The sequence below is a fragment of the Nymphaea colorata genome, chromosome 1 (genome assembly GCF_008831285.2).
Source record: "Nymphaea colorata isolate Beijing-Zhang1983 chromosome 1, ASM883128v2, whole genome shotgun sequence".
Lineage (NCBI taxonomy): Eukaryota > Viridiplantae > Streptophyta > Magnoliopsida > Nymphaeales > Nymphaeaceae > Nymphaea > Nymphaea colorata.
The window spans coordinates 30396807-30415426 of record NC_045138.2 but is presented as its reverse complement, the minus strand read 5'-3'; the positions used below and the strand labels follow the sequence as shown (position 1 = coordinate 30415426).

The 18620-nt window shown below is 36.5% G+C and overlaps 1 protein-coding gene across 1 annotated transcript; it reads right to left on the bottom strand.

The window, feature by feature from the left end:
• Positions 1 to 1148: 1148 nt before the first annotated feature.
• LOC116245880 (glycerophosphocholine acyltransferase 1) lies at positions 1149 to 8503 on the bottom strand. Its single transcript, XM_031617477.2, has 8 exons — positions 8250 to 8503; positions 8015 to 8089; positions 7723 to 7780; positions 7533 to 7633; positions 5574 to 5669; positions 5394 to 5487; positions 1840 to 2080; positions 1149 to 1755 (listed from the first exon to the last, which is right to left on the bottom strand). Exons 1-8 carry the CDS (start codon positions 8325 to 8327, stop codon positions 1365 to 1367), a joined length of 1134 nt encoding a protein of 377 aa, XP_031473337.1. The 5' UTR covers positions 8328 to 8503; the 3' UTR covers positions 1149 to 1364.
• Between the last annotated feature and the right edge of the window lie 10117 nt (positions 8504 to 18620).

The window sequence follows — 18620 nt, the reverse complement described above, 5'->3', positions numbered from 1 at the left end:
ACATGGTGGCTAGTGTGGGCAGTTGCCCACACCAGCCTCACAAACTTTGCTTATTTTTATGTTAATAATTTCTTGTATTTGGTTGTTTACATTATAAGTGCCCCTTAAAACATTAATGTTATTGAACTAATGCCCTCACCAGCCCAGATTTCTGTCTCTGCTAGTGAGTGTCACCCAGATTAGTTAAACGGAAGACAGTTAAATTCGCATACTGAAGTTGAACAGACTCATCAAATTGCCAAGAGCAGAACATTGGGAACATATATATACATGTTGGCTGGCAGATGGTTAAAAATTAAAAATATATTGATAAAAAAGAATCATTATATAAGTATTAACCACAGTTTAACAATGGTTTATGATATTTTTAGTGATTTTTTTTTTAAATTTTAGCTATGTGGTAACATTCAATTGAGAGAAAAACAAGAAGAAAAAAGTGATGGATCATTTTTATTATCTAGTATTTGGTATACACACTTTTCTCTTAAACAGTCAGATTTAAAAAAAAAATCAGAAGTTTTCTCTTAAACAGTCAGATTTAAAAAAAAAATCAAAAGTTAAAGACTGTTTCTTATCTGGTAAAATGTAACTGCTTAGCATCTACTACTTTTTTTTCTTTTTTTCTATCTCAATTTGTCAAATGCTGTCAAATAATTAAAAACTAAAAACTTATCACTAAAATGGAATCCGCTACGTGAACATTAAGGACTGTTTATGATGGAGAAATCGTTTATGGCACTTTTAACGATGACATATATATATATATAGTTTTTCAACAGGTAGCGTGCGGGTGCCCCAAGCTGTCACAAGTCAAAATCAGTATTGTATAGGTCCAATGTGTTTAAGACGAGACACACTTAAGTGACCATGTGTCTATTCTTGCACGGTACGGTTTTAATGTTTTAAACTATAGACCCTACAGTTGAGGGAGATCATATCTGAGCAACTTTTACATGTATAAAATGCAAACAAAAAATTTCCTCCGCATCAACAGTTCTTAAAGCATATGAAATGCATCTTAAGAGGCATTTTGTCTGCTCATTCAAAGATGCCTCCAATGCTGGAGAGAATCCGAACAGGTCCGTCTAACAAGCATGTTTTAAGGATGACATGCCTTATGCGAGTTAAGGACATGGAAAAACTCGGGGTACAAAATCACAAGGTATATATTTTATTGTGTCTTCCAACGCTTCAGCAACTTTTCTTCCCTATCAAATTTCAACATAAAGGAACCAAAGGGAGGACACATGCACGCCTTGTACAATAAGCACGCTTTGTATCAACTATTACCTATTGATAGACAACAAAGTACAACAAACTCTTCCACAGAAAGAAAATTCTATGCAAGTATTTGTACAAAAAGGTTAGGAACTGTCCACCAAAGCATTCTGTGCATTACCAGCGCCTTCGGTTGTTTGCGGACCATTCTGGGTAGCATCTTGCTTTTGTGCATCTTTCGTTTCACAGCACATGATGGGCTGCATCTCCAATTTCTTCTTCTCCTTCATAACAACCTGCCTAGGCATTACCTCCAGAAGGAAGCTTCCACCATTCCATACGGCAGCAGAAACCTTGAGAATTTGGAAGGTCGCATGCAGCTCATACACCATGAAGATGGGAACGGTGAGAGCCGTTGTAGCCACTGTGAATGCAGCTTGCAGCACAATATACATGAGGAGACGGTTCTGATCCCCCAGCAATCCACTGAGTCTCCACCACACATTATTGGCCTTTTTAGCCTTCTTTGACAGTTCTCTGAACAATTATATCCAAAACACCATGACAATTGAGACACATGAATTATTACACACATGAGGAGAGAGGGAGAGAGGGAGAGACCTGTAAGATGTCATGACTTCTGGATCTCTTAATAATCGCTGCCGTCTCAGTACATTAACAATAAGAAAATAAAGAACCTGCCACAAAGTGTAAGCAACCAGGGGGACTAAAAAGAGCCATGTCCACAAGGTCTTTTTATCCTCCACATGAGGCCACACGGTTCTATATCCAGCCTGTTGATCACGGTGAATACCTGCAATCATATTTGGATCCCACCAGCGTATTGTGAAAAACACAAGCCCTGCAAGTTAACTACAGTATTAGGAATCTCATGATCTGAAAGTCCTTATATATATATATATATATATATATTAAATAATAAGATATTAGTGAATAGAAGATGAAATGGCATACTGTAGTCTGTAGATAATGAGTAGGCAGAGAGAGAGAGAGAGAGAGAGAGAGTTTGTTTATACATCCTAAGTTTTGGAAATGGCGTCGTACCAAAAGTATCCACATCCCATCTGATCCAACTACTGCATCCATATCCATGTGACAAGTCAGACTTCTCACTTTTAACAAATTTCTTTTTACCTTGGTTGAACCCATAAAAGATATACAACTTTTACGCCCCTATGAAAATTTCTCCAAGGCCGGAGAACCTCTTATAAGATGATAAAATGGCCATAGGATTATAGCTGTACACTGACTGTGTCACAGTGCGACTCTGAGGAAGTTGACAAAAAAATAATGCAAACAAAAGCAGCATATATCCCTTGCCTTTTAAGATCTAACCAAGTACAGAATGGAATTTGTACAGGCAACCTGGCTTCTGAAGGCCCATGTATTTCAGCATTACATCCATGAAAACGCTGAGGTAGCAAGACATTTTTTCTTCCTTACCTCAGTAGGGAAAAAAAGAGAGGAGAAAATAGCACAAGCTGGACACCTTTTTCTCACCTCCTGATGAAATTGTCAGCATGGTAAGAGTTCTTATAGATTCATGCTCTGGCTAAATTTGTACATTTATCCTACTTGTGCACAAGTTTCACTCATATGCAAGACAAGTAAAAAACAATTGAAAGTTCAAAACTTGGTCAAGTTCCCCTAGTCAGAATGGGTGGGCATGTTACTGGGTCAACCTGGTGAATAACCAGCATCTCACAAGAATAAGGTAAGATTAACTTCCTGCCTGCATCCCAACTAAATGCTCATCCAATTACTGGATGTTATAGTATCAACATGTAGATAGAGACATTGATACTATAAGCAAGAAGAGTATCATATATTCAATATATTGAGAACGTCACTTTTCTTCACTTCACCTTAACCAATTACAATCACAAGACTGTACAGAGAAGGATTGCAGAGATACACATAGCAATAGGCTGTAAAACTTTCTCATATCTTATGAGAAATTCGAGAAAGATTCATTAATCCTGGTGTTACTAATAAATTAGTTTTGGTAGGACATCAAATCTTAAAATACAACATAATGTACCATGGAATCAAAGCTTAGGCTGATGTAAAACATCATTTTGATAAGCGTATTGACCCCCACTAAGTAAGATATGGGTCATCATCATATTTATCATGTGTGTTATCAGTGGATTTTATATTAGCATCTTTACTGATACTTCTTCTTCTTTAGTGATAAAAGATGTCAAACAGCCATGGTTGGAGGAGGAGAAAGGGAACTTCAAGCCAGAGGACTTAGTTTACCGATTTCCCTTCTCTAAACTCTTGCACCTACCTTCTCGTGGTTATGTCAAACTCTTTAGAAACTGAAGACTTGACCCAAAATCAATCCCTAGAAAGCCAATTCTGCCCTTGGTAAAACCTATATCAGCGACCGGTTACATAAACAAAAGAAATGTTAGCATACATAGGGTGGATGAAGTCCTCCAGGAGAAAATACTCATTCATGACAAGATTAACTGGGAAAATCATGAAAAAGGCAGTCTTTTTAATATGCTTTCAATTTATATTTTAGAAAACATTTCGAAAATTGGCTGGGTACTTATACTGCCTTCGAGTTTATCACATAATTTGTTTTCATGAATTATGAATAGAAGAATGTTGACATTAAATGACAATTGACAAGTAACCAAGTCATCTCTGGCCTCCAGATTTTGTGAAAACCAAATTCTCCAAATCATGAACTTGCCTAAATTCATCAATACATCAAAAGATAATATTTTAGTTCAAACATTAACTTCATCATGAAAAGATAATCTTTTAGTTCAAACATTAGCTTCATGAATTTAAAGGGAATCAACACTATTTCATCATCATGAGCTGCACAATTGTTCCTTTCGGCTATGTCATCAAGAAAGGCCTACAGCAGATACTCATCAGAAATCTTGAAAATCCAAAGTTCCCCATAGAGAACTTGGGAAAGAAATGAGCTAGAAATTCATTACCCTAAGAAGTAAAGCTCCTAGATTCTAACTGAGACTGCAGGATGAAGATATTTCGTGAGACATAGAAGCAGGAAAACAAAGAACCAAACAAAACCTCTGTAAAGCCATATTACCTTTACGGCTTTACTATAGATTGAGATTCTATACTTAATTAGCTAAAAAGGCTGTGAAACTCAACTAAGTATATGGCCACAACATGCTCCAAATAATATTGTTAGTGTGGAAGTTTATTTATAGAGACAATCTAACCTCATGACAGGCAGAAGCTATTATCTTGAAATCTAAGGATACAGAGAGGTTTAGTTTGTTCATAATTTCAATACTCATTGTAGATATCCTGACAGAATATTACTCTATGTTGTCAGGCGCCCAGGCAGCAGGGCTTAGTGCCTAGGCTGGCCTTAGGCAGGCCTAGGCAAAAAAGACAACCAATTTTTTTTAGTTATGTTAATATGTCAAGTTATTTTGATTAACTATTACTAATACTTGAAATGTGGAGAGAAGTAATATAACAAGCATGATCAACTTAAACAATCAAAAATTAATTGTTGACTTCATTGAAAATGCAAAATCAATAGAAGAAGTTTAACATTACTCACTAAATTTAATCTAATACAAGGAAAAAAAAAACTAAATCTAATCTCTAAAAGAAGGAATGTAAATCTTGCAAGGAGGCTTTAATCCATCTGTACTTAAAGAAAGCCAAACTATAATAAAAAAGACTAACAGTACACAATAGTATACATATAAGTACACAACCGTAACAATACATATAAGTACATAACCATACTAACATGTACATAACAATGTCTACTCAATTAAGTACACAACAATATATACTCAATTAAAAAGGTGATTTTTCACTTTTTCATGGACTAGGCGTGTTGGCATCTAGGCCAGCATAGGTGAGCCTAAGCGTCAGCCTAGGTGAGCCTAAGCACCAGCCTAGGCACCAACACATGTCCCATCGCCCAAGTGGTGGACTCAGGCGATGGGTCTGGACTCATGCTTAGTCCACGCCTAAGTGAGCCCTTAACAACGTAGATATTACTTGAGTAAGGAATACCGCAATTGGCAACAACATTGGTATTAACCTGCCTCTTACCCATGCAACCACTGCTATAACAGCCACTTTCAGAAATTTGTTGTAGCCTATAGCTATAATTGTAATGACAATAGGATGAGTCTTACCAGGTAAAAGATGGATCAAGACACTGACAAGCTTGTCCAGCGAACTGAAAACAAGGCTACAACGCCAAACAATCAAAGCCCAGGCTAGTGGTCCCTATAACAGCACCCAGAAGATAATAAGTCCATCAAAAGTGTTTTGATTACAAATAGGACATCACTAAATCAAAGGAATGTACCCACCTCTGCAAAAGAAAAGCAAACCATGAAAAACTTTTCACTTCTTGGACACATAAGCAGCATAAATAGGAAGATCGTATTTGCATAGTAGCAAAAATCCTGCAACGTTTATAAAAACTACATCATTTCACTGAAAAGGGGAAAGAACAGAAAATTTTACCAAAGGGGAGTAAGTTGTAAGTGCTCCAGCAGATAGATCATAGAAGAATATCCAGCTCTATAATGTATAATGTGCCTGGCATGCCAGATAGAAAACCTTAACCAGAAATTTTAGTCCTTGCCTCTCACAAAGAATTGAACACTTGGTCTCCATATAAAAAATGGGGATTAAAAACAAGGTGTCTAAAAGATTAAACTCACCAGGTTTTCCACTTATAGCAATAAAAAGGATATGGAGCAACAAGTTTGGTCAAATGGATGACAACTTAATTCTTCATTAAAGAACTAGACATCCAAATTGACCCTACTAAAAGGCTTTTGTCAACATAACCTGACTATGGCATCAATTTTTACTTGCTTGAATGTGGAGCAAATTGTAGGAACATATCAGGAATGCTTTAGTAATTGCTTTAAGGAATGTTAGGTTCAAACAAGAGAGTATGCCATAAAAACCACATGCTCATGTCAATGTGTACAACCATGTTATCTAACTCCTTCCTTCCATTGCATCTACATGTGCATAAGTGCAGATGCACCAATATACATATGTACATATAACTTAATAATGTTGTTCTCCTGACATTGTTAACATACACACAGGCATCCAGAGACATTATTTCAGCAACCCTTGAAAAAGTGTGTAATAGGTGTAAGTCACTGGTTACAATGACAATCATCCCAATATTTATCTCATGCTTATTTGCATGACACTGGCATAAAGTGATAAAACTGTAACAAGGTCATGCCAAACATGGTTTTGACAAATAAAGTATACATGGCAATTACTCCTCATCATGTGAGATGGACTAGTTACATATTCTGTAATGTGCTCTTTCACCTATGTCAGACTCAAAAGGGGTACACTAGCCACTTGGATATACTACAACCACTTCCCAAAATAAGAACAAAATGCAAAAGAGATAGATCGATTTTCATATTTGTGTTTAAACAAAAAGTTTGTTATCCAGCCATGTTGATTGATTAGTTGTAGCCTGTAGGCCAAGAATATGCTTATATTTCAACCGAGCTTTCTAATTATGTTGCTAAATTGGTTTTTTCAATATAATGTCATTTTAACTAATGGATTACAAATTTATGATACTCTACAAGCTAGGAACTTCACTTGATCTGCTATGTCCCCCAGAATTTTGACAGGGGGGAAACTCTTATAACTGCTGGTTAACAGAATAAAGTGCTCTCCAATCGCACTAGGTTCCCATTCTAAACTTGTAAGAGCCGTGACGTAGGAAAATTAGTCCTAACAGAAATCAAATAAACAAAAAAAGGATAAAAACTAAAAAGTACCCTCCTGTACAGAAGCTGAGAAATCCATAAGAAGGCAGATGAGCTCGCATAGATAATGTTTGGAAGATATGAAATATTAACCTTCCTACTTCACAGTGGTCATCTTTCCAACGTGGAAACTCCCAAGTTAAAGGAAAGAGGACGTAACTAACTTGTCCACTTCATTTCTTACTTGAAAGAAAGAACAAAATAACATCAAGTTTCTCATAAAGAAAACAAATAGAAAAGAAAGGTCACATGATTTTAGTTGCTAAGCTCGCTCTGCTTAAACGCAATTTGATTTTACATATAAAGGAAGAACTACAGTCCACAAGCATACGCCAATCGGTACCCATTTCTTCTCATTCGTTCATTCTTTCTGCCGCTCTCCAGTCTTAAGAAAATAGATGTTCCGGTGCAACATCCAATCGAACGACCACATATTTGAACAAGGGTAAGATTAAAAGAAGAAAATATCACATTACTTGAACCAGTAACGGAGGTACTAAGGAGACCAACCAAAAGGTAGTAATGCCACTTCTTGAACCGATAGTATATCCACCTTAGCGGGACAAACGTGACGTAGAAGACACAATACACATAAGGAGAATCCTGCGGCCCTGTATATCTGAACAAAATTAAAAACAGAGAGAAACAATGGCGAAAATAATAAGAGGTGTCAACAAAGTTAACGAAGGATCAAACTTACTGGATCCCAACAGGAAGCAAAAGGCACCAAATCCTAGCACCCCAAGAAGATGAGTAACCTGCATGTCATGATGCCACCGCGATTGCCGATCACCAAAAGGATGACCACATATATTAAAACAACTCAAAAACACAAAGCCTCCACATATATTAAAACAACTCAAAAACACAAAGCCTCCACATATATTAAAACAACTCAAAAACACAAAGCCTCCACATATATTAAAACAACTCAAAAACACAAAGCCTGATAAGGGAAGTTGAAATGGACGAAGGAACAAAGAAAAGGGAACCTTATTGATGAGGCGCTCATGTTCTTCGGCTTGCTCCGCTATTCTTTTCGCCTGCTTCGACAATATTTCTTTCGTCTACACCATCGTCCCCGACCAGCCGGAAAGGAAGAAAGAAAGCAGTGGCCCTTTCAGAACCACTCATGACCAAAAAACAGATGCACCAACATTGCAGAAAAGAGAAAACACGAAGAATCACAGCAAATCTGGAACATAGGAAGGCCACCAAAAGGCGTACCTTGAGTCTGTGAGCCACAAGTTTCTGCCTGACCTTGAATCGCCTCCCTTCCCCCTGCGTTCCCTCTTCTTTCATCATTTGCTCCCAACTTCTTTGTTTTCCTCTCTCTTTTCTGATGCCAAAAAAGCTTGGCTCTCTCTCCTTCTCCCTCTTGGTCTCGCGAAGAACGGAAGCGAATAGATGACGAGAAGGTCGTCATTCCAAAGCAGTAAAACGGATTCCTGGACGTTTCCTGCTTTCTCTTTCTCTCTCTCTTAGTCTTTCCTATTCTGGGTAGCGTATACAACGTGAGAACATACGGTTCGTCGGTTGTGGCTTTAATCTGCAAAAGTACGAACTTGGAACATGTCGATCTTGAATTGATTCCTTTAAAAGAAGAACCCACATTATAAAAACCTTGAAAGGGGGTTTGCGTGTTCCAGAGATTGGATTTGCTTAGCCTCCTCACATTTAGAATTAAAGTAACAAAAAATGGATCAAAATTCGTATCAGAAACCGTTTTATACATGTATCACCTAAGAACTTGAAATTAAGCCAAATTGGGTATTCTTTTTGCGTTTTGTATGTTTTTCATGCATCTATTGTCTTGGAGAAGTCATTTTAATGGTTTTTTTTTCTTGAAGTTTGTTTTGTTCATCAAGAATATGAAGATAATGCTGACATCAAATAAATTTTAAAGTTTTAAATTCAATCCCTTGGATAAGTGGACATACTTTTTCTTACTATGATGTCTTTAAGATTCTCCCATGTTTCTAACCATCACGTGGTTTCTTTCGTCACGATTTGCTTTCTTTCATATCTAAATCAGACAAGCCAAAAGTATGTGTGTTTGCAATTTTTGGATAGGAGAACACCATGAATTTATGGTACTTCTAAAAAAGGAATAGAAAAAAAATGGTACTCATCCAATATCTTTAATTTTTTTTGAGATATATATTAAACTAATTTTGTGAGGCTAGTGTAGGCAACTGCCCACACTAACCACCATGTGGCTACGCCACTAGGATGAGAGGAATGAGAATGACTTTGGTCTTCATTCAGACGGTGGCATTTCCCATTCACCCAATATCATCAATTAGCTTGGTGCATCACAAAATAAAGATTTAATGCATTGGTGACAAAAGGAAGCAGAGATTTTACAAGGCAGTCGATTAAACCACATAGATGATGTACTTACGTTTCAAAATTGGAGTGCAAACGGATCGTGCTTGAATCAGATGTTCCCTTTACCTTACCTTATTATTCACATATTTAGATTTCACTCGAACAAAAAAAGTCTATGCCATATATGAATCATATTCACATCTGAATATGAGTTTGATTTTTTAAATATACAACTAAACATGAATCACATTATATATGTTAAAATTGATTTTGGAAATGTATGGATATTTGATAATATGATATTTATTTAAAACTGAATCTGAACTCCATTGATATTTATTTAAACTTGAATTTGAATTGGAATCCGGTTGTCATTTTCCAAATTAGAATCTTAGTTAAGTTCTTAATTGGATGTTAAACTTATGTATCTGACTTTTCTGAAGTAGTTCAATCCGATATTCAATCTGAATCTCATCCATCAGAGTTTACTTACGCTCATTATTTGTTTACCATGTCATCTCTTTCTTCCTGTTATATAGTTAATAGGAAAAATGGATTGGCATGAGTGATAAACACGTAAAATTTTAAACTTTTTTACTCTCAAGTTGACCCTTTTAGAAAACAGCAAAACGGGCTCATGTTCATGAATATGCTCAAAATTCATGCTCAAATCTTTTAGCCGCAAATTCATAAGAACACTTACATAGTGTTTCAAATCTTTAACGCAAATTCCTAAAACACTCACGTAGTGTTTCAACTGTATGATTCCAAGAACATTTCTTAAATCATCTTAGAATTGGACATAGTATTAAAAATTAAAAGCTTAAATATCTCAATGATTAACAAAGTTTTTCTATCTTCTTGACAACAAGAAGCCCCTCAATGTCTAAACTAAGTCTGATTCAGAAACTCCCAACTAGTGAGTTTAGACTGACATGACTTACAAAGATAACACCAAAAAAAAAAAAAACTAATTAGGCCATGTTTGATAGACTCTTACTTGAGATTCGAGGCTACCACTAATTAATTTTCCACATGGATCCAATACCCATGGTTTTTATAATATAATGTCAATCTTTAGTCCACTGTTTACTTCAGCAGTGGATTTTATCAAACGCGATTTTGAGATCAACCTCGGATCTCATATTCAAAGCTGTCAAGCATAGCCTTAGATTGTGATGCAGGAGTTGAAGGCATGAGATCCAGTTTAATATTTTAGGATTTATTTATTGTTCCTTTGTTCTGGATCTAGATCCGTGGATCCATGTTTTAGCCTACATCAGTCTTCGTTTGAATGAAAACCCTAAGTTTTCTTTGAGTTTCCCTTTCTCCTTCTACATTTATTTTCATTTTGTTTCTCATTCCGTTCAATTCTTCGTAGTTTAGTTGTGGAGTTGATCATGAATTAGAGTAGCAATCATCTCTTCCACTGCTTGTTTAAATAGTGAGTCTCATGACTACAAAACAGTGATTAAACGTTGGTTGTCCACAATAACTATCCCATTTGGTTCTCATATCCATGGGGAAACAATTATACTCTTAAGAGATCTTCGACGATAGGAACATTAACATAGTATTGTTTGGATGAGTAGGAGGAGTATTTGATCCTACTACTCAGAAAAGAGCCAAAGTTCAAATCCAACCCCTTATTCTCCTAAGGTACCTTCCTTTTTTATAATAAAGAGTTGATGCCCCGAACATTTGGAAAAGAAACTGGCCACCAACCAACCTCCGCCCTAACCGTTGCACCAGCCCCTGCTCTAACCGTTGCACCAAACCCCCTTAGCGACACTAACATAGCGTTGTCAATCACCTCTTTAAGAAACAAAGGTTCTACCACAAGTAATTACAACTTAAGCATGTGATATGTAATAATAAAATTTACTTACATTTATTAAAAATAATAGTTTTTTTTTTTACTTATGTTGTATGAGGTTTTTTTTTTTTTAAGGGTGAGTGGTTCATTCCACCGCCCCTAAGAGAGGTTGTGTCTACCCCCTTGGGTTTCAAAGAGCATGCTTCGAAACTTTTTTTTACTGTTCAGAGGTAGAGCATAATAGGACGTGACAGTGACCACTCTAAGACTCGAACCTGAGTCCTCAAAGGTGACATACCACTTTGCCGCCCAGTACGCTATCACCCCTCGAGTATGTCGTATGAGGTTGCCGATCAACATTTTAAATACGAATGTTGGTGTATATATTGATTTGTTCACTGCCATGATATATCAATATGAACATATCATTCTCTATCGACCCATGTTGCCTTATTTTTATTTTAAAATTAAGCATAATTAGCATATGTTAAAGTAATTTTTAAAATAAGAATGCATAAATATATAAACTGGCATGACTGGACCTGTATTGCATTAGCAAGGAGCTGATACGTATCAATACTCTCCAATAGAGAAGTTCTTTTTTTTATATATATAACAGTTGTGGATGACGGGTTTTTGATTGAGAAAACAAAGCATGTTTCACGGTATCAACAGGACCTCTTTGGTAAACAAACAGCAGGATTACAGAAAGATTTTATCAACTTTGAATCAAATATTTCGAGAACTTTGTTATCATGATAATGCAATCAAATGCTTGACAGCATGTGAGGGGAATGCTGATCAACCAGCTAACCAAACAACGAACAAAAGAACAAAATGTCCTTTGGACATGGTCTTCTTTTGTTCTTGACCAAAGTGTTCTCAACATCGTTAGTCTAGTGCACTTGTATTTCTGAACGAACAACTCCTAAACGAATATCTTTGGGCTACTGGCCAGCACTTATTTTTAATCTGTTATTCATGATCCTCTCTTCCGATACCGTTTGCATCTGACGGGTCTTTAGATTATGCTGGGGTTTATGGTTTAGGGTTTCCAATGGATCTATGCATTTCTTTTCAGGAGCCTAAGCACATAAATTGATGCATAATTGAATGGTACCAAACTAAATCCTTGAAAATTCATTGTCTAGATCAGATTTTATATACCAGACAATAAGTTGAGACTATTAGTGGCGATACCCCAAGGAGGCTGCAGACCTTCCTTCTTTTCCCTTACTCCCTGGGCTAGGATGCTTCAAAACTTTGGTAAGGAGAGGTATACGTATCAATTAGAGCATCATGCATCTATTGTTTGCAGTTCATAAGAATAGTGCCTATGAGAATCAAACTAAGTACCAAACTTTCACCATTTTTCTAGTCTCACCAACTACATTATGCCCCTCAAGTTTATAAAATAACAACTGGAAGATTAATCAATCCAAGGACCATAGGATTGGTTTGCCCGGCTTTTGCTGCCTTCCATCTCCTTGTAACTGATTGAACTAGCTATTTGGTTTCACCTTTTTAGATTTGGAATGTCTCGAGCCTGATGTTCCCTTAGAGGTCGTTTGATTGCTGTCCACTAAGACAGAACAAACATGACATCCTGTCCATTACGCTTTTGTCTTGTTCTCATGGACAATGGTGTTTCTTGTCCACCGTTTGATGATTTTAGGAACAAAACACTACGTTCTTCTTATCTGGTATTTGTTTCGTGTGTGTCTGTTAAATCCTTTCCACAATTTACATGAGAGCTGTAATAGCCACAACTCTGGCCTGATTTGGGAAGCCCAAAACCTGAACCTTGAGAAGAAGAGGAATACTGCATGTTGATATACATATGGTGTGTATTATCCAGATTCATTAAGCTGCATTTCTGCATTTCTGCATATTTATAAGCAATCAGTTACCTTCATCTCTAGTGCAAGGACAAAAAGGATGATCAAGATTCAATGGTCAAAGCCAAAATGTGGAAGTTATTTGGACCCGATAGACATAATAATTAAAAAAAACTTCTTTTGGAGCTGGGGATATTAATAGTTCGCCATACACATTCACTAAATATGTCTTACAAGACTTTTTTTTTTCTCTCATGGTTCATGAACGAAGAGCCTAATGCGTTCTTAACAATCAATAGATGTATGTGCATGGGTCTACAGAGAATTCAAAAGTGGCCAACCTACTTAGGTGGGCAGGAGAAATATTTCATTCCAACGTCCTATAAGAGTGACAAAACCCCCCCATCCATTCTACTGCCTCGAAGGTCTAAACCTATTTTGGAACCTGGGCGGATCTATGGTACACCTAATGACTAGAGAGTTGTACTTATTAAATCCAAGAATTTAGTGCGCATAGGAATCAAACTGTTGACCAGATTCTCACTCACATAACCACCCGACCTGCTATACTAAGCCACCTGGGCCAGCCTAGTGAAGACCTGTTAAAGACATGACCTACATCATGACCACCATTATGTAAATAAAAGCAAAATCAGAAAACTTATAATAAGCTACTCATATAAGAGACATAGAAAGGGATGTTAAAGAAAATTATGGTTTTTCACTTCTTGTATTTAGCTGGACACATTCCAGTGACTTGAAGATAGGTTCAGATTAAGTAAATGAATTATGACAAATCTATTCATATGGGTTTAACTTCCAATGGCCATGCTGACCTAAAATATGATTTGGAAACACCATGTTCTTAAAACACTTAGGACACAATTTTGTTCCAGAAAACATGATGTAGTATCATGGATGTCATTATTTTTGGATCCAACAATTGCATGCTAGCGATAGTTGAACTTTATATTTTTTGAAACACTAATATGGACACGTGTTCCAAGGACACACTGTTCTTTGTACCAAACGGCCTGTGAGAGATGAGGGGATTATCTCATATGAACCGGTAGGAGATGTCAATGGATAATACCCTTAACCGTATCTATTTTTTTCGGACATTCATATATTCTGATTCAAATTCAAATATGAACAAAAATAAGTCATATCCAAATTCGAAACCCAAAAATTGATTCCACAATCCGAATCAGATTAGAATTCAATTTTTACATTTATATTTGAATCTGAATTTTGCAGATTTTCAAAATGTAATAGCATTAAAAAATAGGTTTAGGCATCGAGTCGGTCCGATGTCAAAAATCAGGTCCCAGGCCTGATACCCAAAACCTGAGCCGTGCCCGGCCTGGATATAATAAAAAAGTATAAAATAATTTTTTCATATAAAATATATTTTCGGGTCGGCCCATCGGGCCCGGGTTTTTCAAGCACGGACCCGGGCCGGGCCGCACCCAAAAGGGTGCCGGGCCCCCGCCGGCGGCCCTGCCCGGCGCCTACCCTTATATGATATTTATTTAATATAAATCTAATCTAAATCCGATCGAACATTTATGTATACTTGAATCCAAATCCAATTTTGAATCTGATCAGATGTCATTTTTTAAATCCAAATCCAAATCCAATCTGATTTCTTAATCAGATATTAATTTTGTTCCATATCGATTTTCCCATATCCCAGTTCAAAGTATGAATTATGCATTATTATTTCATAAAAATCAGACTAGGGCTCATTATTAACCATTTCATATGAATCGATCTCATGAATGATATTTTTTTGGCAAAAAAGGAAAACTATCAAATCATTACGATGATGGACAAAGGCAGCCATTGTCTCATATTCTCCCTAAATTATCATGTGCACGCTGATACTCACTAAATTGGTGTACTAAATCCATCCACGTGACCTTTTTTATGAAAAATTCAAAATTTATGTGCTCATGAATCAGATTTAGAAGCCGCGATCCATATTTAAGCCAATCATAGGCCATCAACTTCATAATTTAGCCAATATTATATTGTTCCAATGGGAGAATGAATCCAAAAGATGCATACAAGTCTGAGGAAAACTTGGAGATATCTTCACAGTGCAAGATAATGACGACTACTATGCATGCCTTCTATTATCAAATCAATATGGGCCAATGAGCCATTTAAGTGTGCATTTTGGTCCTTGAAAGGTCCCTTTTCCTTAAGAATGAAGAGAAGGTAGAATGTGATTCCACTGTAACATAGATTAAGACATTCTAGTTTGTAGCATCTACCGTTTTATATAATCCAAACTAGTGATTAACGATTTCAAAAGAAGTTATGTTGATTAGATATGCATTTACTTAGTAATAAGACAATTTGATATAGTTAATTAAGAAAATTGGACTTGGATTCGGATTTGAATTAATGCATGTCGGACCTAAATACAATTATCGGTTAAGCTTCTTGGCGTATGGATTTACCATATAGGAAATGAAGCCGGTGGTCAATAAATTTATTTGTTAATTAACCACTTAAAATATTTATATTGCTAATTAAGATCTCACTTATTTGCTTCCTAGGATGATGTTTATAACTTGTTTCTTTCCTTGAGTTACTTGACATTATTTTTGGGCAGCTACTCATTGCAACTAAGGGAAAGAAAGTGCTTTTTTAAAGGAAATTATGCAAATTGTCATGCACTTAGAAGAAAACATTTAACTCAAGTTATTGAAAGTTACGGCAGAATCTGAAAAATAAATTTATCCTCAGGAAATTATTAAGATAATAAATAGACATCTACCAGCTTAGTATACTGAGATATGCATACCCAAGTATGATCAAACTCTAAAACCTGCGGAGAAATTGTGATAAAAAAAGGACAATCTCTCTCTCTCTCTCTCTCTCTCTCTCTCTCTATATATATATATATTCCTAGAAGAGCACCTTATAATTTAATGTTGGCAAGATACTAGACCAACCTGGCCCATCTGATTGAGACGAAACCTGTCAAATTGCATGCAATATAGTGGCAGTGCTAATTAAATTTTTTGGCTGAGGGACGCTTGCCCAAAAGAAAACTTAAGACTTTCAAATACATAATAAAATAATTGAAGGACGTTAAGTAAATGATCGAGGGGCTCAATATATGAATATGCAAATGGTAATTAGAGATAACCAATATGTAAATAAATTTCTAAGTCACGCTCTTTGAGAACAATAATATGTACTTAGAGGTATATTAGCCTCACTATTTCTCGCTGCGTTTAAAATCCAAAGCAGACTTTCATGGCTGTGGATTCAAGCATCTCAGATTATTGAAACATCATATATATTATGTTTGTTAACCTCATATTTTAGATCCATGGATCTCACATGCCATTCTTTTTGTTATGCGGTGAAAGATCTACTCTAAAATCTATAGCTCATGAAACTAAACATCGCAAGTAGATTTGGATTTACGTTTTGGATGAACAATTTAATAGGTCTAGTTTTGGAGGGGGAGAGTCTGATCTTAAATTAAATTCATGAATCTTGATTTTTGTGAATCTTAGATGATCAATGGTAGTCACACATACTCTAAGAAAATTTCAGGCTGGAATTTGTCCTTAAGGTATGGAAACTTCTAGTGTCACACATACCAAAGCAAATTGCACAAAAAAAAAAAACAAAGAATAGTTAATCAAAAGTGTCTCTTTATGGCAAAATATCCAAGAAACATACATAAACTTGATGATCTATTGATGCATATAATCATGAGAGCCGTTTGTCATTTAATTCACACTAGTAATTACATGAAATTTTTCATCTTTGCACATAAATCTTTTTTAAATATTTGAATATTTTGACCATATCTTTTTGCTCATAAATATTTATATGAACATTGAGAATGCCCTTCATTTCCTATGCATCACATTTCATGAAAATAAGAGGTGCAACCACATTTACAAGTCAGGTGGCCGGCCGGCATGAAGATATAAAATTTAATGTTAGAGGATGCAAGTCAAAGATTTGGCACATACAATTAGTCGGGGCAGCGGTTGATAATAGACCAATCGCTGTTCAATTTCATGGTTGTCAACTATATATAAGCCAATGCCAGCATGGAACCTACAAGAGAGAGAGCCAGTAGCGGAGCTACTGTGTGATTGGCGTGGGCAGTGGCCCACGCCAGCTCTTGAAATCTTGCATGTGATTAAGCTAGAGATAAGTACAGCTACGTCCAGCTGCATGTGGTGCCCAGGCCAGACCTGAGTTAATGCCCTGTAATCACTCATTCTTTCAAGCGAGAGGTCGATTACTTCCCCTCAACCAAAATTTTCCGGCTCCACCACTAAAGAGAGTTGGAGGGAGGGAAAGGGGGGCACAACTACAACCGTGGTCCTTAATCCGCATGACACCATCTTCATCTTTTTTACTAATATATAATGCCTATAAGAATCGAACATGAGATGCATTGTCTGGTGCCATAAGTCCTACCAGAGCTACCCCGCAAGCTGGTTGGAGAGAGAGAGAGAGAGAGAGAAAAAAAAAGAAGAAGAAAAAGAAGAGGAGGAAGAAGAAGAAGAGACACTCAACCACCAGTTATGCATCAATTCAATGTGAGTTGGCGTTTCGTATATAATTCAATGCTGATTGCTACTGTCTGCATGTGAGATATTTTTTTCTGGAGGGAAAAGTAGTCAAGATGGCTTTGAAAGCGACATAGATGGCACCATTCTGGATATTCTCAATGACTAGACCTTCCGTCACCAACATCAAGATAACGTTTAATAGGCCTTTGCACACATTGTTCACGCTTGATGTGAAAGTTCAAACTTGTCTGCTTGTTTGCCTTAATTTCTTGCCTAATTTCTTGCCTTCTCAAGCACAATACACTTGTTGCGTGATTTTTTATCTTCTCAAACACACTATACTTCTTGCATTTGATTAGCTAGCTGGCCAAAATTTTCACGGGCTCAGCACAAATTAGGAGTCATTTGTTGGTTAATTTAAGGTTATATGAAACCCACCGTCTGAAAAAGGCCCGAAGGCCCCCCCATTCTCCCTGCCTTTGGAGTCCTGAGCTGCGTCGGTGTCAGCGATAGCAACGGTACACCCTTCAGCTTGGGTGCCACGCCCTACCGTCTTAAGACACAGGAACATAGTGCCCACGGGAATCGAACTAGAGACCTGCCTTAATACAGGCCCCTAGCTCGACCAGCTACGCTATGCCCCTTGAGACCATATCCACATACATTTTTATGACACACTAATTGGTTGGGATTCGCTTAATCTCTATGTGCAAAATAATAAGAACTGCAGTTGGTATGTGAAAATACAATTCTTAGATAAAATACCATTTTTTGTGTTATGAACATTATAAACTGACAAAAGCAAAGAAAGATAAGGATTTGTATGAGTACAGAATGATGTTTAGAAAAAATTGCAGCTCATTTTTTCTGTGTTTGAGACTATAGTAAGTTTACTTGAGGACCCCATTTGATTCCTTTTATGAAGAGCATGACTTTTATTATAAAATTACAAAAAGTGGTCTGTCTCTTTGTTCTGAAATTATAGAACCCAAAGAAAAAACAGTAAGCCCCCACAAAAGAAATATAGTCCTCTAATCATCAGCAGATCTGCCTA